Source organism: Eschrichtius robustus, chromosome 2 (genome assembly GCF_028021215.1).
Source record: "Eschrichtius robustus isolate mEscRob2 chromosome 2, mEscRob2.pri, whole genome shotgun sequence".
NCBI lineage: Eukaryota > Metazoa > Chordata > Mammalia > Artiodactyla > Eschrichtiidae > Eschrichtius > Eschrichtius robustus.
Window position 1 is genome coordinate 733,277 of NC_090825.1, and position 21,726 is coordinate 755,002.

Consider the following 21,726-nt stretch of genomic DNA (forward strand, 5'->3'; position numbering starts at 1 on the left):
AAAGTTGACTACGAGAGGGGCGCCCCCAAAAGCACCTGGCTGCGCGCACGGCAGTTAACACTTAGGCCAAACGGCAGCCTCTGCCCTCCAGCCTCACGTGCCCAGCAACGCGCGGCCCTTCAGGGGGGAACGGGAGACCCCCAGAGACCAGCCAGCGGCACCGTCCTCCCACCCGCCTGTGCCTCCAATTTCCGCCCCGAGCCCAACCACAGTCCCGCTGCTGTGCCCCAAGGACACTGGCCCTGGGAAGGAACCCCTGGCCCAAGGCCACCCATCGCCCAGGGCAGGAGCCCGGGCCAACCCAGCAGCCACCCGGTCAGGTGCCAGGACCTGCTCAGGTCTGCTCAGGGCCGTGGCCGCAGGCCTGCTGGGCAGAGCCTCCCTCCACGGCCCGGTTCCCCGGGGGCAGGCAAGTGAGGGCAGCCCCCTCGCCTACTGGCTCCGACCTGGCAGACGCCTCTGGCCATCCTGGCTGCCCCCTGCTCGGTCCGTGATGCCCTGAGCTGCAGGAAATCAAGACCCTGGGTGACCTTGGCCCTGACTGGCTCTGGGCCCACACAAGGCCCCTCACCCTCTCTAGGCACACCCCACCCCCCAACGACCCCGCGAGAATCCCCCCCCCCAACCAAGCGGAGAGTAAGCCCGCTGCCCACCTCCAAGCAGGGGACATGTGGGATCAATTATTTGAAAATAACGGGGTCCACGCGGAGACCATGGGCTGCGGGGCCGTCTGGTTCTGATGCCCTGGCCGTGTGACCGCCCAGCCAGGAGGGCCTCTGAGCTGCACGCTCTCTGTGCGGTGGGGGCCCTGTCACGGGGAGCTGCTCTGCCCAGGTGAACCCACCTGCCTCCGTTCATAAGGTGGCTGTGGCCTCAAGAGCGGAGTGGCAGGCCCTGCAGACAGACCCTCTGCTTGTGTCGCCACCTCCAGTGACGTGGGCACTCAGGCCCAAGGCTGTCCCTGGGTTGTGTTGGGCCTGGCCGCACGAGGGGACCGGCGGGATGCAGGCTGTCCGATGGTAACAAGGACCAGCAGCAGCCTGTCCCCAGAAATTCAGCTCCCTCAAATGCAGCCCCCGGGATGGGATGGGGTGAGCCCGGCCTGAGACAGGCGCCTCGGGGCAATGAGTCAGGGTCTGACGCCATGGGGTGCTGAGCTGGCCCAGGGGGATTCCACAGAAGGGCGGCACGGAGCCGGCTGGGGTGGGGCTGTCCTGTTGTGTGTGTGTGTGCGTGCGCGTGTGTCTGGGGGTGGCGGGAGGACTGCCCGGTGTGTGTGTCCTGGGCGGCCCCTGGCAGAGGGGAGCCGTGGGCTTGGCTGGGCTCTCTGCTAGGCAAGGAGAGGGCCCCAGAGGCCAGCAGGGCTTGCATGTGGAGGCGCCACCGCGCCGAGCGTCCTGGGGCATTAACTGCCTCTCTGCCCGGCGCCTCTTGGGGGCTGGGGGGCAGTGGAATTCCCTGCTGCTCCAGCACTTAGAGGGGCCCGCTGGTTGGTGATGCCCTGTGCGCTGCTGGAGAACGGAGGACCCCTTCTCCCCCTGGGGCCCCTGGGGACCGGGAGACACACAGCACCGTCCACTCTTCCCTCAGTGGATGAGGTTCAACCGATTTTCAGGGGTCAGCCCTTCGGACAGCCTGCACCGCCTGCCCTTCCTGCTCAGACGTCCCCCGCGCCAGCATGACGCATCCCTTCCTTCCTGGACCCAGTGACGGAGCAATGCTCCGCGGCCTCGGCCCAGCAGGACAGAACCTCAAGGCTTTGTCTTGGGCCCACTCTCCGGCCGCGCTCACGTCCCAACGCCCAGGGCCCCGGCCTTGTGCTCTGGCCACCCCAGCGGCAGCAGCCCCTCGAGGGCAGCGGGCACACGCATCGGCACACAGCCTGCTCCCTGTGACCCCGAGCCCCGCAGGACAAAGGTGACGCTCCCAGAGCTGCCTGGGTCAGTGGCTGGGGGCGCGGGTCCCCTTCACAGGGGGCAAGAGCAGACCCCCGCGTGACCCACATGACCTGAGCGGCAGAGCATGAAATCACGGGAAAGGAATCCAAAAAGAGGAACAAGAAAGGAAGAGGAAGCCCCAGCGGAGCTGAGGGCAGCTCCCGGGGAGGAACGGGCAGGAGACCGGCAGGGACAGTGGACCTCCAGGGCCCAGCCCACGGGCCCTGCGGTGGAGGGCAGTGGGGTCGGCGCCACCCCTCTGGGGGTGCACGTGGACACCCCCACCTCACCGCCCGCAGGCCACCTTCCCGGCTCTAAAGCACCAACTGTGGGCCTGCCGACCGGACACAGCCAAGGTCAAAACAGCAGGGGCAGTTCAAGGTCAACACTTGGTATCGGCCACCGCACCCTGATGAAGGCCCAGAGCCTCCGACAGCCAGGAAACGGGCCCCGGCTTCACAGGCTGACAACAGGGCTCCCCGGCAGGCCCAGCCTGGACGCAGGGACCAGAGGAAGCCCAGGCGGCCGCCCCGTGTCACAGGCTCACCGACTAGGCCCTCAGCCTCAGGCCGGGCACAACCAAGGCTGGTCCCAGCAAGCTCTGGGTCAGCCAGGTGGGCCTGCAGACGTGAGCGCTGGCCCCTCCTCACCTCCCTCCCACCCTCGCCCTGGCGTCCCACGCTCCCTATTTCCACGACAGCCCCAGGTACATCTCGGGAGGGTATCCCCAAACCTGCTTCACCAGCACCACCGGGAGGCCCACCCAGAAAGCCAGGTGCCCCCCTGGAGGTTCAAAGGCCAGCCACAGAGTCAGGAAGGAACTTCAGTGACTCTGCGACGAGCAGGTGTGGCCACAAGCTGGACCACAGGGCAAGGGCCCCGCATGCGGGTCTTCAAAGGGGCTCCAGCCAGCGGTTCCGGCTCCTGCAGGACTGTCCCACCACTGAGCAGCGTGTGAGGCTGCTTCCCAGGCTCCCCCGTCACTCTGGCGACGCGGTGCCCATCACAGGGCCTCTCTGGGCACCGACTGGTCTGACGGCTTGCGTTAAAACTCAGAACCTAGCCGAGCAGACCCCGAAAGGCAACAGCACGCCTGCCTGTGACCCCATAGGGGGCCCCGCCCAGTTCCCCAAGGTCTTCTGCGGCTGTCCCTCTAAGGGAACATGAGAACGAGTGAAGAACACGGGGTTCCCAGGGTGAAGTTCTGTGCCAACTCATCTAAGCGTCACAGGTGCAGCTCAGACCCTAGAGGGTTTGTTGAAAAGCACGCAGGACGCCCACACTTAGCATTTGCCTGTGCTCCTGCCTCTGAGAGCACACAGGCAAAGGGGGTTCTAGACGAGCCGGGAGAGGGAATGAAGTGGGATTACGGCTGAGAAAGCAAGAGCCTTGGACTGAGGGCGGGCTGGGGGCTCGAGGTCAGCCGGGCAGGCGACACCACGGCCCTCCTGGCAGCCCTGAGCGCAGGCCCAGGGGCACCTAGCTTACAGAGAGCCACCGAGGCCCGTCCGAGAAGGAGCCAGCAGGCAGGGGGCCGCACACCCGGAAAGGCTGAGGGTCCCCGAGGACACGATGGCTCCTGGTGGCCAGTGAAACGCCGCTCACCCAGAAAGGCCACACCGGGATGCGCTAGTCAGAGCCGCAGTGAGAGAAAGGCTGGGCTTACGGACTCTGCCTTCAAGTCCGGCCTGGTTTCAGCCTCCAAGCCGTCGGCAGCCGTGCCCAGTCCCACACCCACACCCACGTGCAGAGGAAAGCTGGCGGGCACCCGAGGGACGGGGCGGGACCCTGCCGACCCGCCCCTGCCCACTAGGACAGCGTGCTGCCCCCAAGGGGTGCCCGGCCTCCAGGCGCCAGGACCTGTGGCCTCCACTGACCTCGCCCTCTTTCCTGCCTGGAGCAGGACACCTCTTCCCCAACGCTGCAGAGTGACCCTCCATTTCTAGAGGGGCGCTGAGCCCCAGATGAAGCAGCGGACTCAGGGTGACCAACCTATCAGCTGCAGAGAAGCCCGGGCCTAGAGCCCAGATAATGGAGGAACAGGCCTGGGGATGCCCCCGCACCAAGAGAAAGTGAAAGTGCCAGAGACCTGATTCCAGAAGCGAAATGGGCAAGGAGGACCCTCAGCCTGAGTACAGCTCCCCTCCTCCGCCCCGGCAGGGACCTGCACTCCTTCCTGCTCAAGACCCCACAGAGCGTGGGCCTGTCCCGGGTCACCCGGGCTTATGTGACTGGCGGCCCTTTACCCCACCGCGCAAGAGCGGAGACGAGCAAAGCAGAGGTGGCTGGGAAGGAAGGAGCCAGGCGCTCCTGCCCCAGGAGCCTTACCACGGGTGGGGACTCCACCGGGTCACCGGGCCTGGGAACTCTCGGAGGAAGAGCCCCTCCTCGGTCTCCATAGCTACCCAGGGCATCTCACACCTCCCCAGGGGCCCACCCCAAGTGGGAGAAAGGTGCTTCCTAGGCCCCGGGGGGGGGGGGGGGGACCATGGGGGCGCAGCAGAGGAGGGCCCACCGCCCCTGAAACCCTTGCCCAGTGCCTCCACCACTAAGCTGGGATAGGGGGCTTGTCAGGCAGGAGTGGGGGGCGGTGAGACGGGAACCACAGAAGCAGGCAAAGCGGTGGAAACTAGTGCGGAGTGAGAGGAAGGCGCGGGCCGGGAATCGGGGAGGAGGAGCGGAGAGCAGCCCCACACCCCTTCCTCGGGCGACATCCCGGTCCGGGTCGCCCTCCCCTCCCTGCCACCCGTGCCACCCCCTCCGCCGCGGCCTCCCACCCCCTCCCTCCAGGGCCGCCCCCTCCTCCCCTCCCTCCCCTCCCCTCCCCTCTCCTTCCCCCCGGCCGCCAGCCCCGCGCAGCCCGGCCTCCGCCTTTGTCCCGCGGGCAGGTGCGGCCGCCCTCACCCGGGCTCGGGCAGTTGGGCTCACCGCCCTCGGGGGGGCCCGGCGCCTCGGTCTGTTCGGGACCCTCGTCCTGGCCGCCGTCCGCCCGCGCCTCCACAGGCACCACGGTGAAGTTGGTGGGCATGGCTCGCCTGGCGCTCCGGCCACTCCGCGCGCCCCGGCCACTCCGAACGCCCCGGCGCAGCTCCGCCCGCTCCCGCCGACGAGGCCGGACTAGGGCGCAGGGGCGGGGTCAGCGCGGTCCACCCCCGCCCCGCCCCGCCCCGCCCCACGTGACCGCACCTGGCTTTCCCCGCGAGCCCTGGAAAAGTTTGCGCTCCATGGGCCGGGGCGGGGCTGCTTCCGCTGAGGACGCTCCCCCAGCCTGCGCCCGGGCGCTGCCCGCGCCCCCAGACCCCCAGTGCCGCCCCGCCCACAGCAGCTGACTTTCGGTTCCTGCACGGCCCGCTCCCCCACTGCCCCAAGCAGGCCTCTGGCCGGTCTGTCCCCCTTGCGCCCGCCCTTATGGCCATCCCCCTGCCCGCAACTGTACCCCCCTCCGCCCTCACTGTCCCCCTCACCCCGAGAGTGGGACTGTCCACCCCGCCTGAGGTCTGGTCTCCCCTCCCCCTTGCCTGACTGAGGCTCACCGAGCGCTTCGTTTAGGGAAGCGCTTCCAGCTGAAGGGAGCCACGGTTAGCAGGGCGCCCGGTCCACAACGGACACAACCGTGTAGCCACAAGTCACCAGGGCTCTGCGACAGGACCCCGCCCACCGGGGACCCCAGGCCCATCCCTGCCGGCTCGGGGGAGACCTCCCCTGCCCCCACCCCACTAGGTTCTGTCTGGGGAGGCCCCCGGGGAAGGGAAGCTTGCAGGCCAGATCAGGGAAGGCACAAGGTGGGACTCCAGACCCGAGCTAGGCACTCACCAGGATGCCACCTGCCTTGTAACCTGCCATCACCTGGTAGTTTCTTAAAGACATAGGAAATCTGTGTCCAAACGTCCATCAAAGAGAAATTAGCCCAAAAAGTTGTAGCATTTAGGTGCAATGAATCACCCCAAAACAGTTTTACAAAAATAAGGCATAAATATAGGCGGTGTGGGCAAAAATGGTCACGACATACTGCAGCAGAATAATCAGACACTCTGATCCTGTTTGAAAGTGCATGTGAGTTTCTATGGGCCTGAAGGCAGGGGAGGCCACGCATATCTCTGGGCAGGGATCGAAGGGATCCGCATTCCCCTGCACTGTGTTCTCGTCAACAACCAACGCACAGAAAACCAAAATCCGAAAAGCCACTTCCAAGAGAAGACAAGAGAAGCAGGCAGGGTGGCCCAGGCTCCCACCTCTGTCCCGGGCTCCTGGCAGAAGGAGGGCCTGGGACCCCCGTGAATGCTCCCCTGTCAACAGCCCCACCCAGCAGCAGCAGCACCAGCCTCCTGAGGCGGGGGTGCCCTTGGCCTGGGCCATGGTCACAGACCACCCTGGGCCGAGGGGAGATCTGCAGGCCCGTGGAAGGGGCAGCAGTGTCAGACAGCAGAGATCAGGGCTGCGATGGTGCTGGGTGGCGTCAGCGGCTCTCCAGGTCAGCAGTGTGGAAGGTGGGGAAAGGGCTGCCCCCAAAGGACAGGAGCGTTTCCAGATGTCCTTCCGGGGAGGGACCAGCTCCCTGGGGAAGATGGGAGTGTCGCCCGGCAACGCGATGGATGTGGCGCTGAAGGGGGTGGCGGAGCACAGACCCTCTCCCTGACGTCACCCACAAGGACCCCGTGTCTGCCCCCCATGCGGTGGCTCAGAGCGGGGCTGTGGCCTCTTCCCTGGACGTGGGGCCCTCTGCGCACGCGACCCGGCCCCGCACACCCTCCCGGACAGCAAGGCCCAGCCCGGAAAGATGAGGCTGCAGCTGAACCTTGGGCGGCGAAGTTGGAGGACCAAACACAGGCTCTGAACAGGAAAGGAGATGCCCTCCCAGCCCCTGCCGACGACCCCTGGCCTCTGGCCTCGGTCTCCTCATCTGTAAAACGAAGGGGCTGGACTTGCTGATGCGCTCCCGTGGTCACCAACACAGCTGGACGGAGCTGAGACCCCTGGTCTGTGGGGAGGCTGGCAGCCCCCCTGCCCTCGGGGCTCTGCCGATGAAACCTCAACCCCCACTGCCCCCCACAGGTGGCAGTAACTTGCGGTGGCAGTCAGCGCTGAGCTTGCAGAAGCCTTTGTAGGTGACCCTGCATCCAGCTCCCCACTGTGACCCCCTCTGTGGCCCCAAGTCCAGGCCCCCCACCCCGGGCTCTGGCTGTGCTTACCCAAGGCCCACCCACGCAGAAGCCCTGCGGCCCTGCGGCCAGGCCGCCTACCCAGGACCTAACTGGCTCTGGGTTCTGCATAACAATGGCCTGGCTCCTGAATCACGTCATTGTCACCTGAGAAGCAAACGAAACCCAGCCCTCAGCAGGTGAAAGGGCTGAAGGGGTGGACGGGACGGCAAGGGCAGATGTCAAGGACATCACTGGGGTGAGTGTGGGTTCTCGCACTATTCTTGTGCTTTTCTGTAGGTTTGGAATTTTTCAAAATAAAATAATTTTTAATTCTAGGTAAATAAAGTTCCTTGTTTCACTACACGTAAAATAGATAAATGACAAGGACCTACTGTATAGCACAAGGAAATATACTCAATATCTTGTAATAAACTTTAATGGAAAAGAATCTGAAAAAGAATATAGATATGTGTAACTGAATCACTTTGCTGTACACCTGAAGTTCACACAAGTTTGTAAATCAACTGGACTTCAATTAAAACAAAACAAACAAACAGAAGTTCCTTGTTTCTAAGTGACACGCAGCCATATCTTGAAACTCGGTCTCCACACCCTCCATGTCCTCCTGCCACCAGCTGGCCCCGCTCTGCCTGTCTCCAGCTCAGGACATCATGTGCCTGGTGGCTGGGTGGCCCACTCTTGGTGCCAGGATGCCCCAGGCTCGCCCACCCTGCCCCTCCGCCTCCGGGATCGGGGTGCACACACAGGAGCGGGCAGCACCTCCCCGAAAAGTCCCTGTCTGGTGGCATCTGAAGACGTGCAGGTGGGACCCCCACCAGCAAACGCCCCTCCCCCCCAGAGACCTTGCTGGGCGGAGAAAAGGAAGTGACGTTAAAAGAATACACAGGTCAGAAGGCACAGGGCCTGAGCACTAGAGGGCAGGGATCCAGTTGTAAGGCCCACCCTCTGGGAGACCCCACCGGGCCGTCTGGGGCACCTCATAGAGGTGAGGTAGGCGGATGGGGGATGGGGGATGGGGTGGGGTGGGGTAGGGGGATGGGGGGATGGGGGTGGGGTAGGGGGATGGGTGGGGGATGGGGGATGGGGGTAGGGGGGTGGGGTGGGGGGATGGGTGGGTAGGGGTTGGGGGTTGGGGGATGGGGATGGGGTGGGGTAGGGGATGGGGGATGGGCGTGGGGGATGGGTGGGGTGGGGGGGTAGGGGTTGGGGGGCACAGCTCTGGGAAGCCGGTTCCTGCCCGAGTTCCACCAGGAGGACCCAGAGCCCCTTGACAAAAGAGAGAAGCCCCCACCCTGAGAAACCTTTCCCTGTAACCTGAGGATTTTGCAAAGAGCTTTCCAAAAACCGCAGGGAAGGAGAGCAGACCAAGCTAAGCGAAACAGCGAGCCGACCCGGCCAGACCCAGCAGGACTCTCGGCAGTCACCCCGTGGAATGTTCAGACAACCGGACAAACTCGATCACCAGCCAGGGCCAAAGAAGGCCGCTCTGGGCATGACTGGTCTCGGGGAGTCTCCTGCCGGAGACTGGGGTCTTCCCACCAGGAAAGAGAGAGCGGGTCTGGGAGGAGGTGGGACACGGCCCAGGACAGGCCAGAGAGGACTTGGGTGAGTCGCCGGCTACAGGTTGACCCCAGACAACGGCACTCAGAATGAACTGAGCTGAAACCCCGAAGACGCCGACCATTTCTGGGGGTTCTTCCCGGTGCGGCCGGGCAGCTGGCGAGCCTCGGCCTGGTTTACAGGGAAGAGAGTCGGGGTCCGATCAGTCGTGGGCGGGGCAGGGAGAGAGGCAGGCCCAGCTCCCGGGAACCCCACAGCCTCGGTGCTCAGAGCCCCTATTGTTTTAATTCTCGAAGAAAGGAAGTGATGGCTCCCCATTGTCAGAGAAGAGCACGGCGGACCTTCCCGCCTGCTGGACGGTCCGGAAGAGGGTGCAGCCGCATTTTATACCTGGTCCAGCAAGGAGGGCCCTGACCCGTTTTTGTGCAACCAAAGTCTGGCATGTGAAAATTCAACCTGGGAAAGTACAAATGCTCCTCCTCACCTGAGACCATACGTGCTGGAGGCGAAGGCCTTCTAGGCGAGCTTCAAGAATTCGTTCTCTGATTCGCAGGACATTTTAAGTCTCACCAGGGATGCTGAAGGAAGCACCACTGACAGCACAGCGTTTTTCAAGCAACTGGGATCCGGGGATGCAAAGGCCAGACCCACGGTCACCGCCGCCGCCTTCCCCAACCCTGTCCTGGGGGCCACAGCCGGAGCCCAGATGCCCAGGGCCCTCGCCAGCACCCCACGGTGCTCCCCAGAACCCCCGAGGGCCGTCAGCTCCACGGAAACGCTGGGAGCAGGCGCATGCCTCTGCTTGGCAATGCGCGCGTGTGAAACTGTCTCCCGTCCACTCCTGCCCACGTACAGCTACCACGCTGCCCGTCTCACCCATGGTCAAGTGCGCCAGGGCGCCAGCAGCCAGTCCCAGCCTCAGGAACAGCCGGGACTCTCAGGGCATCAGGGGTCCAGGCCGCGCATCTCACCCACCCTGCCATCTCCGCGCCAGCCCCCAGCCCCCTGGGCTCCCCTGCCACACACCCCCAGGCCCGAGATGGCTCAGGGCGCTGGCAGGGGTCCTCCCACCCTTCCCCAGGAGGCCACATCTCAGGGTGCAGGGAAGGGACACAGCCACCCCCTCTGGACTTCCCCAGGGACTTCCAGGATGGGCAGGATGGGCCGGCCCCGGCTTCCTGTGCCAGGACGGGGCAGGGGCTGGGGGGGCGGGAGCATCCAGCTTCAGGCTCTAATGCTTCTGACCTCCCTTCAGGCCCAATGGCTCCCCTCTGCTGCTCTGTCTTCCCTCCAAAATCCTGTCCACGCCAGCCTGGCACACGTGCAGGTGGTTCCCAGCCTTGCGGTCCCACTGAAAGCCGTCAGGTTCCACCACGTGGCACTGGGGTCGACGTGGGCCCTTTCTGCTGATGTGGTGGCCAGGCTCCCCTTTCACCCCTCAGAGTGCCGTGCGTCTCTCTGGGGCTGCAGGGAGCCTGGCCACCTGGCTGGCTCCCACGGCTCCCTGTGGGGCGGCCCCTGGGCTGGCCATCCCGTGAGGCCATCGGGGAGGCCCGAGGCCTGCAGGAGCACAGCCTGAAGTCAGGGCTGCGAAACACAGAAGTACACAAAGGTGATGGCTGGGGACTCCTTCGTGAACACAGAAGTACACAAAGGTGATGGCTGGGGACTCCTTCGTGAACACAGAAGTACACAAAGGTGATGGCTGGGGACTCCTTCGTGAACACAGAAGTACACAGAAGTGATGGCTGGGGACTCCTTCGTGGCCTGGAACGCTCCATGAAAGGAAGCGACGTGGTCTTCAGCAGCATCAGCCACTGCTCCTCAGGGACGCCATCAGGGGCAGGAAAGTGGCCCCAGAGCCCAAGGCAGCTGCCAGCCGTGTTACCGACCCAGGCCTGTCCGGACTGTATAAGGACCACTGAGAAAAGAAGGGGGGGCGTGGACTCCACAGTGGAGGTGAGGCAGCCCCTCCAGGGACGGGGTCCACCCACCACCGCAGGAAGGCCCGGTGCGGGCCAGGGCAGGACGTGGGGACTTCCTGACACGCCGGGCATGTAAAACCGGCTCCGTCACCACCCAGCAACGTGTGTGCACCAGAGACACCCCAGGACGGTCCCAGCAGCACCATCGGGTCGGCCCGGCTGTGAACAACGCACATGTCCATCAACAGCGACGGGCAAACGGGAGGGCGTGTGCATCGGGTGGGATGCGCGCGGCCTTGGGACGAGAGGAGGCCGCACCACCCTGCCCACCAGGCGCTCCAGGGCAGGAAGACCAGCGCATGGACAGGTGCCAGAATGGCAGCTCCCAGGCAGGCAGGCAGGCGCGTCTGGAGTGCAGACTGGGCCCCGCTCTGACCTGGATGGGGCTGCGCGGGCATCCCTGGGCACAGAACGCTCAGGGCGTGGCATGGTGGGTGCATCCCTCACAGGAGAAAGACAGAAGGGCTCCGAGGGGTGTTCTGAGTCAGAATCAGGCTCAAACCGACCCGTGGCATCCAGCCCCGTCTGCAACTCGCAGGGAAGAACGCGGCTGCCACCCCCCTGGAGTGCTGTCACCGCACCCCTGAATCACGGCAGGTCCGCATCCCTCATCTTCCTGGCAGCTTCTGTCCCGACCTTCTGTCAACAAGGAAAGAGCAGCCAGCAAACACCTGTTAAATCACAAAGCCGTCTGCCCGGCATCGGAGCCCCGTCTGGCTGGCACACCCCCATCAGAGGTGCCTCGGTCCCCAGACAACGGTCTGCTTAGCCCAGCCGGCAGGAGGCCCTGATGGGGGCGGGCGCTGAGTTCACCAAAACAGTCAGAGCATGACGCCTGTTCCCCTCAAGTAGCTCACAGCCTCCTGGGGAGGGTGGAGGCCGGCGTCCAGGCCCCAAGGGCCCACAAGCCCCCAGCAGGGCTTTTCCCTGATACTCATTGAGTCAGGGGCTGCTCTGAGTCTTCGTGCAGGTGACCTCAACTAATCACGGAGAAAGAAAAAAGACAACCAACCGCGGGCACAATAAAGACACTCGTTCTGTGGGGCCCAGAGAGGCTGTGTGACTTGCTAGATGTCACACAGCCTATGGGGGCTGGGACGGGGCTGTGCCTTTCCTGGACGTGAGCCCGCTGTCGTCGGGACCTCGCCTGGCCCCGAGGGGTGAACCCTGCCGCACATCCACGGGTGTCCTCGGGAGCCAGTGCAAGCTCTCCTAGGGAAGGACAGCTACATGCACACGCAGCCTGGGAGGGGCCGGGGCAGTGGTGTCCCTGACGGGGGCCGTGAGAGGGTGGGGGTCACAAGGCTCTGGGGGAAGCGTGGGCTCCTTCACTGACCAGTTCCCTCATCAGCTCAACGCTCCATCCCCCAGCACTGCAGCCGAGGCTGGACACACAGCGCGAACCAGCAGGTCCATCTGGTCTGGGAGGCGAGTCCCCAGGCTGGAGGACGGAGGTGGACCAAGCACAGGGCACGAGGAGTGGTCCCTGGGGGAAGGAGGCCCCGGGCAGCAGGCGGATGGAGGGGGCAGCGGCATGGGGAGGCCCTGTGGTGCCAGCTTGGGGCCCAGGCCCGAGGGGAGCAGACTGCAGGCATCTCCCTGGACGGGCTGTGGCATGGGGGCCGCACAGGAGGCCGCCGGCTGCGCTGAGCGCTGTGTGGACGGGGAAAACGGAAGACGCGGGCTGGGAGGACGTCTGCCTTCCTCTGGCCAGCGTCTGCTCAAGGCATGTCGCTGGTCACCTGGGGGTCTGAGCCCCAGACTCCCAACCCCGGGGCAGCTGAGTAGGGCCTCTAAGCCTCCTCAGGGGACTTCCCTGCCTGGTGGGCCAGGAAGCAGGCCAGGTGCTGTCTCAGAGGTGAGACCCCTGCCACCCCAGCCCAGCCGCAGCCTCTGTTATTTCCCACCCTTTCTGGGCTCACCGTGCTCAGCGGGGGACACCCTCTGGGTCCCCGCGGCAGTCCTGGGCGGGGCCCCCGCCTCACGCCCCACTCCTACAAGCTCCTGAGGGGTCTCAGGAAGGCTGAGCGTCGGGCACTACAGCCCTGTGGCCGGGGTGGGGCTGCGCCGTCCTGGCTCCTCTGGTCCCAGCGTCCCTACTCTGTCTCTCAGGAACGGCAGCCACGTGGCTCCCCTCTCCCCAAGCCCCCATGGGGGAGGGCCACTGGGTCACTGGGTCAGCCTGGAGTCCGTCACCGGGCAGACACAGCGTCCACCTCTGACCCCCTCGCAGGCCTGGTAAGGACCAGCTGAGGTTTTGGGGTGCAGCCTCGAACCCGCCAAGCGTCACCCTAGGTCAGCGGGGACCTTGGGCTGTGGCCCAGGCCACGGCTGCTGCCAGGCCTGCCTTTAACAGCAGGCCCAGAAACGCATCAAACCGTCTACTCCTTTCAGCTTTTCTTTCCCTTTCCAAAAAAATGGATTTTGTTTAATTGCGGTAAAATACCCATAACATAAAGTTAACCATTTTAACTGTAATTGAGTGACAGCCCAGTGGCATCAGGAACACTCACACTGGCAACCATAATTAATCCCGGAGGCCACTACGTGGGGTGACTCTGGTGCCCTGGTGGCCTAAGCGTCAAACAGAAGCCCAGCCAGAGTCAGAGCAGCAAGCGCGAGAGCCCCCGTCACACAGAGCCACCGTCCCGGAGAGGGGGCTCCCCAAGGAGCCACACCCAGGCTGAGGCCCATCAAGTCGCCCCGCTGTCTCCACAAAAGCCCCCCATTCCTAGCGGGTGGGGCCCTCACACTCTGCCAGATTCAGATCCGTGCTCACTCACATAAGCTCTGTGCCTCGGTTCCACCTTTCACCACGTGGGTGTGCGGCCATCACCGCCTCCATCTCTGGGACTTTTTCATCATCTTGCAAAACCGAAACTCATTAAACCCTAGCTCCCCGCCCCCTCCCCGGCCCCAGGGGCCCGCCACCCTGGTCTCCGTCTCTCTGGACCTGATTCCCCCTGGTCCTTACACAGGGGACAGGCACGGTGCCCGTCCCTTCCCGGCCAGCTCAGCAGAGCCCTCACGGTTCTTCCCATTGCAGCTTGCGTCCGAATGTCCTTCCTCTGAAGGCGGAAGCGTAGTCCATGGTCTGAATGGACCACATTGTGTTTGTCCATCATCCATCGATGGACACCTGGGTTGCTTCCACCTCTTGACTATCTGCTTTAGTGCATGCTTTCCCCTGCATAGAGTGGTGGGGAACACTGTCCGGGGTATGTATCTAAGTAAGAAACACGAGCATCTGAACTATGTTCTCCTTTGTGTAAGGAATCACACAGAGGTGCACACACATGCCTCCCCGGCCCCGGGAGGAGACAGGCGGCATCTCCATGGCTGGAGGGGAAGGGCTGCCCCTCTATTGGATGCCTCCCTGGACCTGCCACATTTGGTGGCATGCGCCAGACTCACTGACCTGCTACATTTGGTGGCATGTGCCAGACTCACTGAGACAAAAATACTTTACAATCTTTTAAATTAAACAGCTGCTGAAGCCCAGAGATAAGCAGGTCACCCTCCAGTGCCCAGGGCAGTGATTTCTATCCTATTATTACCCACAGCACAGATAAAGTGACCGGGACCTGTCCCAAGGTCACACCAACGGTCCTGAGGCCCAGGGAGAGGACCTGCCGCCCACAGGCTGGGGCCCCGCATGGCTCTGGGCTGAGACCTCCGCACAGGAACCTCTGAGGGACGCACGTGTGCGTGTCTGGGGGCCGCGGACACACAGACCTGGCTGCAGCCGATTCTGCCAAACGTTTCCCAAGCAGGCTGAGCCGCCACCCCAGGCTTTAAACTTCAAATATGCTTGGCAAACTGAACCAAACCCACCTGCTTTTCTTGGCTTTCTTCTGCTCCATGAAGAGAGAGAGAGAAGGGAAGTGTGTCTTTTTTTTTAAAATAGATCTTTGTTGGAGTATAATTGCTTCACAATACTGTGTTAGTTTCTGTTGCACAACAAAGCAAATCGGCCATATGCATACACATGTCCCCATATCCCCTCCCTCTTGCGTCTCCTTCCCACCCTCCCTATCCCACCCCTCTAGGTGGTCACAAAGCACTGAGCTGATCTCCCTGTGCTATGCGGCTGCTTCCCACCAGCTAGCTATTTTACATTCAGTAGTGTATACATGTCAATGCTACTCTCACTTCGCCTCTGCTTCCCCTCCCACCCACTGTCTTCAAGTCCATTGTCTATGTCTACCTGTTTATTCCTGCCCTGCAACTAGGTTCATCAGTCCATTCTTTTTTTTTTTTTTAGATTCCATATACATGCATTAGCATACAGTATTTGTTTTTCTCTTTCTGACTTACTTCACTCTGTATTGACAGTCTCTAGGTCCATCCACCTCACTACAAATAACTCAATTTAGTTTCTTTTTATGGCTGAGTAATATTCCCTTGTATATATGTGCCACATCTTCTTTATCCATTCATCTGTCGATGGACAGCAAAGGAAACCATAAACAAGACAAAAAGACAACCCTCAGAATGGGAGAAAATATTTGCAAATGAAACAACAGACATAGGATTAATCTCCAAAATATACAAACAGCTCATGGAGCTCAATACCAAAAAAACAAACAATCCAGTTAAAAAATGGGCGGAAGACCTAAATAGACATTTCACCAAGGAAGACATACAGAAGGTCAAGAGGCACATGAAAAGATGCTCAACATCACTAATTATTAGAGAAATGCAAATCAAAACTACAATGAGGGATCACCTCACGCTGGTCAGAATGGCCACCATCAAAAAATCTACAAACAAATGCTGGAGAGGGTGTGGAGAAAAGGGAACCCTCTTGCACTGTCGGTGGGAATGTAAATTGATACAGCCACTATGGAGAACAGCATGGAGGTTCCTCAAAAAACTAAAAATAGAATTACCATATGACCCAGCAATCCTACTACTGGGCCTATGCCCTGAGAAAACCATAATTCAAAAAGAGACATGTACCACAATGTTCATTGCAGCACTATTTACAGTAGCCAGGACATGGAGAAGGCAAGTATGTTTGATTAACAGTTTCTGAGTTAGATAACTATCTCTCAGTTTACCTCATTTAAACCTTAAATATTTGGCTTGAATCTGTGAGAGCAGAGAGGGCTGCGCTAGTAAGAATAACTTACATCCTGCATTTACAGAGAACAGCTTTTTGTGTGTAAATGCTGCAAGCCACTAATTTCTATTTTCTCAGGGCAATGAGTTAAAAATACGTTTTAAAAATAAGCTCTGATTGCCACTGAAGGCCAAGGTCACTCAGAATCCGCCAAGTCAACCTGTGCCCAATGCAAGAGCACGATCCTCCCAGAGACAAAGTCCAGGGGCCAAACTGTGTGATACAAAGGAGTGCTGAGCACAGAGGAAAAATAACATCAGGGATGAGACCGTCTGACAGCTACACTTGGCTCCCGAGGGGAAAGGGGATGCACGTCAAAAAAGCAGAACCAGAAAAGACGTGCAACTTCAGCTTGGGAGGCAGTCAGAGGAGGGACGAGGCCAGAGGGGACAGGAAGAGTGTTTAAGGTGCCCAGGGAAAGCGGCTGCCCGCCAGGTGCCCACGCCAGCAAATGCGGTAGTTGAGAAGGAAAGATGCCTGCACCCCGATGTTCACTGCAGCACTAATTACAATGGCCAGGACATGGAAGCAGCCTAAGTGTCCATCGACAGAGGAGTGGATAAAGGAGATGTGGCACATATACACAATGGAATACTACCCAGCCATAAAAAAGAGTGAAATAATGCCATTTGCAGCAACATGGATGGACCTAGAGATTGTCATACTAACTGAAGTAAGTCAGAGAAAGAAAAATATCATATGATATTGCTTATATGTGGAATCTAAAAAAAAAGATACAAATGAACTTATTTACAAAGCAGAAACAGACCCCCAGACATAGAAAACAAACTTATGGTTACCAAAGGGGAAGCGGGGAGAGGGATAAATTTGGAGTTTGGGATTTAACATGTACTCACTACTATATATCAAATAGATAAACGACAAAGACCTACTGTATAGCACAGAGAACTATACTCAGTATTTTGTAATAACCCACAAGGGAAAAGAATCTGAAAAAGAAAATATATATGTGTGTATGTGTGTGTTCACATGTGGGTGAGCTGTACACCTGAAACTAACACAACATTGTAAATCAACTATACTTCAATTTGAAAAAAGGAAGGCAAAATAAAGACATCTCCAGACAAGCAAAACCTCAGAAAGTTCTTCCCAAGCTGAAGGCAGCTAGAATAAGGTTCTCAACAGAAGCACAGAAAACACAGAATAACCGAAGCATAAGGACATAGGGAAATGGGCCAGAACGTGGACCGCAGAAGCCAGCAACGGCCATGGGGTCAGTGTTTAAACGCGCAAAACCTTAAATACATCGGTGGGTTAAACACAAGCAATGGCACCCAAGAGGTGGGGGGAGTCCTGGGTTCCTGGGCTGTGTGGAAAGTGCTAATTTCCCCGAACAAGCAACACCACCAAGAACAGGAGGACGTGTGACTGACCAGCTAACGGGAGACAGCACAGGAGTAAAAAATACATACTTGACACCAAAGAAGGCGGTGGAGGGAGGCCCACTGGGAGGGGAGCCCCCGACCCCTGCACTCGTGACAGAGCCCCACACGGCAGGGTGACAGAGGAAACGAGGAGACACTTCACTCCGACAGAGAGCCTGAGATGCCTCTCTAACGATGGGACAAGTGGACCAAAAAAAATCCCAAAGCTGTAGAGATAAAGATTTGAACCACGCAGGTAACAAGACTGACCTAACTGACAGATTCCAGAACACGCACCCACCAACCGCAGACCCCCATTCTCCCCAAATTCACTAAAACAGTAAGCAAAACGGATCACGGTCTGCACCATAGAGCAAATCTCAACTGATTTCAAAGAGTGAAATAATAGAGCCGCATCTTGGACCCCAGAGACACGTGCAGAAAATCAGCCTGAGAAGTAATGGGGACCCCCAGGTGCCTGCAGCTCAGCAGCTCATTCCAAGAAACCCATGTGCTGGAGAAGAAGCCACAGTTGAAGGCAGATAATATTTTGAATTAAATGATAATGAAAATACAGCCTAGCAAAACGTGTGAGAAAAGGTGGTCAGCACAGCAGAGCCTGCGAAAATGACAAAGGCAGTGTGGTGGGTCCAACTGGGTCCCCCAAAGATGCGCTGATGCCCTAATACCCAACATCTGTGAACTTGGCCATATTGGGAATAGGGTCATTGAAGAGGCAAGTGAGTTAAGGTTAGGTGGTAGGGGTTAGGGTGGCCCTAATCCAGCACAACTGGTGGCTGTAAGAGAGATGTGAAGACACCAGAGGAGAGATACAGGGCAGGAGGTCAAGCGTCAACAGAGGCAGAGGGCAGAGAGATGCAGCCACAAGCCAGAGACACCTGGAGCCCTGGGAGCTGGACCAGGTGGGAAAGGTCCTCCCGGAGCCTCTGGAGGGAGCGCACACCTTGATTTAGGACTCGCAGCTTCCAGACTGCGCGAGGGCACATTTGTATTGCTTTACGCTACCAGTTTGTATCATTTGTTGCAGTAGTTTTAAGAATTTGATACGGATGGTAAGAAGACATTATGGATTCACCTCCAGGGTCCCCAGCGGTGGGGAGGGGGTGGCCTCCAGGTGCCCGCTGGCATTGGCCGCCTCCACCCCAAACGCCACTGGCCTCGATCCAGGGCCGGGCCAGGGCCTCCAAAACTGCCACAGAATAAACATGAGAGCGCCCAGGAGTCATTGTCTTGGGGGAAAGTTACAGCCTGACTCTGGTGGGGTGTAAGTGACATGATTAAATTGGAAGGAAATAAAAGATCCCGGCTGGGATTACATTCACAAATGCCAGACAGCCCCGCTTCCACGGCGCTGCATTATTCCTCTGCCCCGAAACCAGGTGATTCAGAAGGAAAAGACGTCTGGCTGTCGTCAGAGGCTGGGAATCTGTGCTGCTCCCTGTCACCCGACTCCTGGGCCACGAGCCTGCAGGCGGGTCAGCCCACGTGGGAGGGACGTCCACGCCAGGGCAGTCCAGGGCACCCGATGCTATTTTCCCCTGAAAAGGAAAGTTAAAAAGCCCAGGAAGCCTTTGATGTTACCTCCATGACTTTATTTCTCGATGTGGTTCAGAAAATAGAGTGAAAATCACCGAAAATTGCACCTGTTTGGTCTACACACGTCTAGTCTGGTGACCTTCTGCTGCCCCATCAAGGTGGCCAGCTTTGGCAGCTCCAGAACCCTCCAGAGGCCACGGCACTTGCTCCCGCCAGGAGACCCGCGGGGCCCCCGGGGGAGGCTGGCCGCGAGGAGGTGCCCCCTCCTCAGTGAGCGCCAGTCCGAGGGACCTCTGTGGCGTCAGGGGAAACTTCAAGGGGCAGGATAGCGGAGGTTGGCGGGAAGTGAGGGAGGGAGGGGCTCGGCTCAGGGCTCCCACCCCCCCAAACCTGCCCAGACTTCTGCCCGGTGCCCTCGCGTCGACAGCAGGAAGAAGGGGAGAGGCTTCCGCCTGTCCCTGGACCTGCAGCCTCGGACACACCTGGACGGGCACCAGTAGAGAACCCTGGGCTTCCAGGACGCCTGGGGACGGGGGGAGGCAGAGGACGAGGGCCACCAGGGGCGACAGGGGAGGGGGCCGGGAGGGGACACGGCCCAGCCTGGCATGGGGGAGGCGGAGCTCAGAAGGGCCCTGGTCACTGCTTCCTCTCACCAAGGGGAACCCCCAGGCCAGTCTGAGGAGTGCAGGCCAGGGAGCCAGATGGCGGGGGCCAGGGGCCTGGAAGGCATCTGTCCAGGGAGGGTGGTCTGGGAGCCGGGGTGGCGGGGGGAGACACCCTGAGATGAGCTGGGGGGTCGGCAGGAAGGGGAGGGCCCAGGAGTAAGTAAGGACAGGAGGTGGGACTGCGGCCTTCTGGAACTCCTCCCCAGACCCCCGGCCTCCTGGCAGGATCTGAGAGGAGACAGGGGTGACCAGCAGGGCCTGGCATGGAGGACAGCGGCCCAGGGAGACCCGAGGACAAGGCAGCTCCCACGGAAACAGGCTGGGGCAGCAGGACCAGGTGTGACTCGGAGCCCCCATCCACGCGGTCCTCCCCGACCCTTACCGGCTGTCCCGTTACCCGCCCGACGGTCACCTGCATGCCCAGGGCCTGGACGCCGCCCTCAGCGCTGGAGCCCTGCTGCAGGGCTGAGGAGGAGGCCAGTGTCGGCTCCACACGTGGAAGGTTCTGGAAACTCACGACCCCTCTCGCCAGCCTCGGGACACACACAGCCCCAGATGGCCAACCCGCTCGTCAGTGGTCACCCTAGGCCCTGAGGACAGCAGAGGCGGCCAGCCTAGGGTCTCCGCTCCTGCTCCGGGTCGGGGACCGTCCCTGCCCTCTCTCACCTCGCCGTCCTCGCCCGTAACCAGGTGCCGCCTGGGGCCGCCACCCTCAGCGCCACGTCCACTCTGGGCGGATGGCAGCCGAGCTGAGCCCTGGCCGGACTCCGGCCCCGAGCCGCAGCCAGGCCTCCTGGGCACACGGGCGGGCACCTGGGCGCAGCTTCCCAAGAGCGACGGTGAAGATTTAGGGACGAATGGTGTGCCGGCACCGTCCACTCAGCCTGCTGCGCCGACCTGATTTCTCCTCTTTCCCTTCTCTTCCCGGAGACGCGGTCCACTCTCCGGACTACCCCTCGGGCGTCTCCCCACTCCCTGAGGTTGTCCCGACGCCCCCTCCCCTGCGTGGCTCCTCCGCCCGTTCAGGCCCCTCCGGCTAAGCGAGGTCCCAGCCTCCTTCCCGCCAGGGCCTGGGGGCACCACCATGTCCTAAAATCACTCTAGGGTCAGAGACAAGACGGTGCAGCGGAAGGACCCGAGCTGCGAGCACGCCAAAATCACAACTGACCGCTGAACAACGTCAGTAAAGAAGACTGGGTCTACTCAAAACGATACTCCACACCCAAGGGCATAAGGAAGAAACCCAGCGAGACGGCGGGAACGGCGCACTAGCGATATGACCAGATCCCATACCCCGGGGCGGGGGGACCTGCAAACTGGAGAATAATTACGCCGCAGAGGTGCTCCCACAGGAGTGAGAGCTCCCAGCCCCAGGTCAGGCTCCCCGGCCCGGGGTCTGGCATCTGGAGGAGGAGCCTCTGAGCATTTGGCTGTGACGCCGGCGGGGCTTGAGCGCAGGAGCTGCACGGAACTGGGAGACACAGAGAGTCCGCTCGCGCAGGGCGCACCCGGGCCTCATGCGCACCGGGCCTGACCAACCTGCGGGTCTCGGAGGGTCTCCTGGGGAGGCGGGGTCAGGGGTGGCTGCAGCCCTCTCTGAATCGCTCTAGGACGACGTCCACGGTCACAGGGCACCGATGGTGGTTGCCGGTAAACGCAGGGCACTCGGTCAAATTCAGTTTTCCAGTCAATACTGTTTTTTTGGTACGTGTGTCCCACACGTTGCTCGCCCTAAGAATTATTTGTGCGTATCTGGAGCTTGAACATAACGGTGCCCGTGCCACGGGCTGGTCCTGCCCGCCCTGCCCGGGTGAGGGTGGAGGTGCAGATGGACAAAGCTGGCCCTGCCCTTGAGGTGTGGTGGCCTTGGCCTCGAGGTCTTCAGACCTGAGTGGAAGATTCTCCAATGGCCTGAGGACTTGGCCCGCAGGCCCCCTGGGCGGACGATTAGGCCAGAGGAGTCCAGCAGTTAGGGGCGTATTTTCATCTCTTTCGTAGGGAACAGGACCTTGCAGCCGGGGAGGGGGGCGGGGTCGGGGGCGGACCAGTAAGTGCCTCCTGGGAGCAGAGCACAGGCAGGAAGTCCCCGCTGCGCCGGGGGTCATCGCTGACCAGTGTCTACACAGTGGCATCCCCCAGAGAGCGGGGGCGGGCAGGAGGCTAGAAGGGCCTCCTGGAGAGGCTCCTGCTTCCGATTGGACTGTCAGGCTTCCTCTTTGGTGGAGCCTCAAAGAAGTCAGAGACTGGGGGCTCGGCTGCCACTCTAGTCACCTCCCCGGGTACCCCAGGTGAGCCGAGCTAAGTCCAGACCGCGAGGCAGCGACCACGTGACAGGCAGGCGGAGGCAGTC

At 60.9% G+C, this 21,726-nt stretch overlaps 1 protein-coding gene across 4 annotated transcripts in view; it reads right to left on the reverse strand.

The window, feature by feature from the left end:
- The window catches only part of SLC12A7 (solute carrier family 12 member 7), a 68,915-nt gene that overhangs the window by 38,654 nt on the left and 8,535 nt on the right, over positions 1-21,726 (reverse strand). For 2 of the 4 annotated variants that reach the window (XM_068535110.1, XM_068535109.1), the window contains exon 1: positions 4,842-5,014. The exons of the other annotated variants lie outside the window; for them this stretch is intronic. In XM_068535110.1, the coding sequence (XP_068391211.1) occupies positions 4,842-4,965 (124 nt within the window). In that variant the 5' untranslated portion in view covers positions 4,966-5,014. Of the gene's footprint in view, positions 1-4,841; positions 5,015-21,726 lie in introns of those variants that run through there. 4 annotated transcript variants of the gene reach the window in all.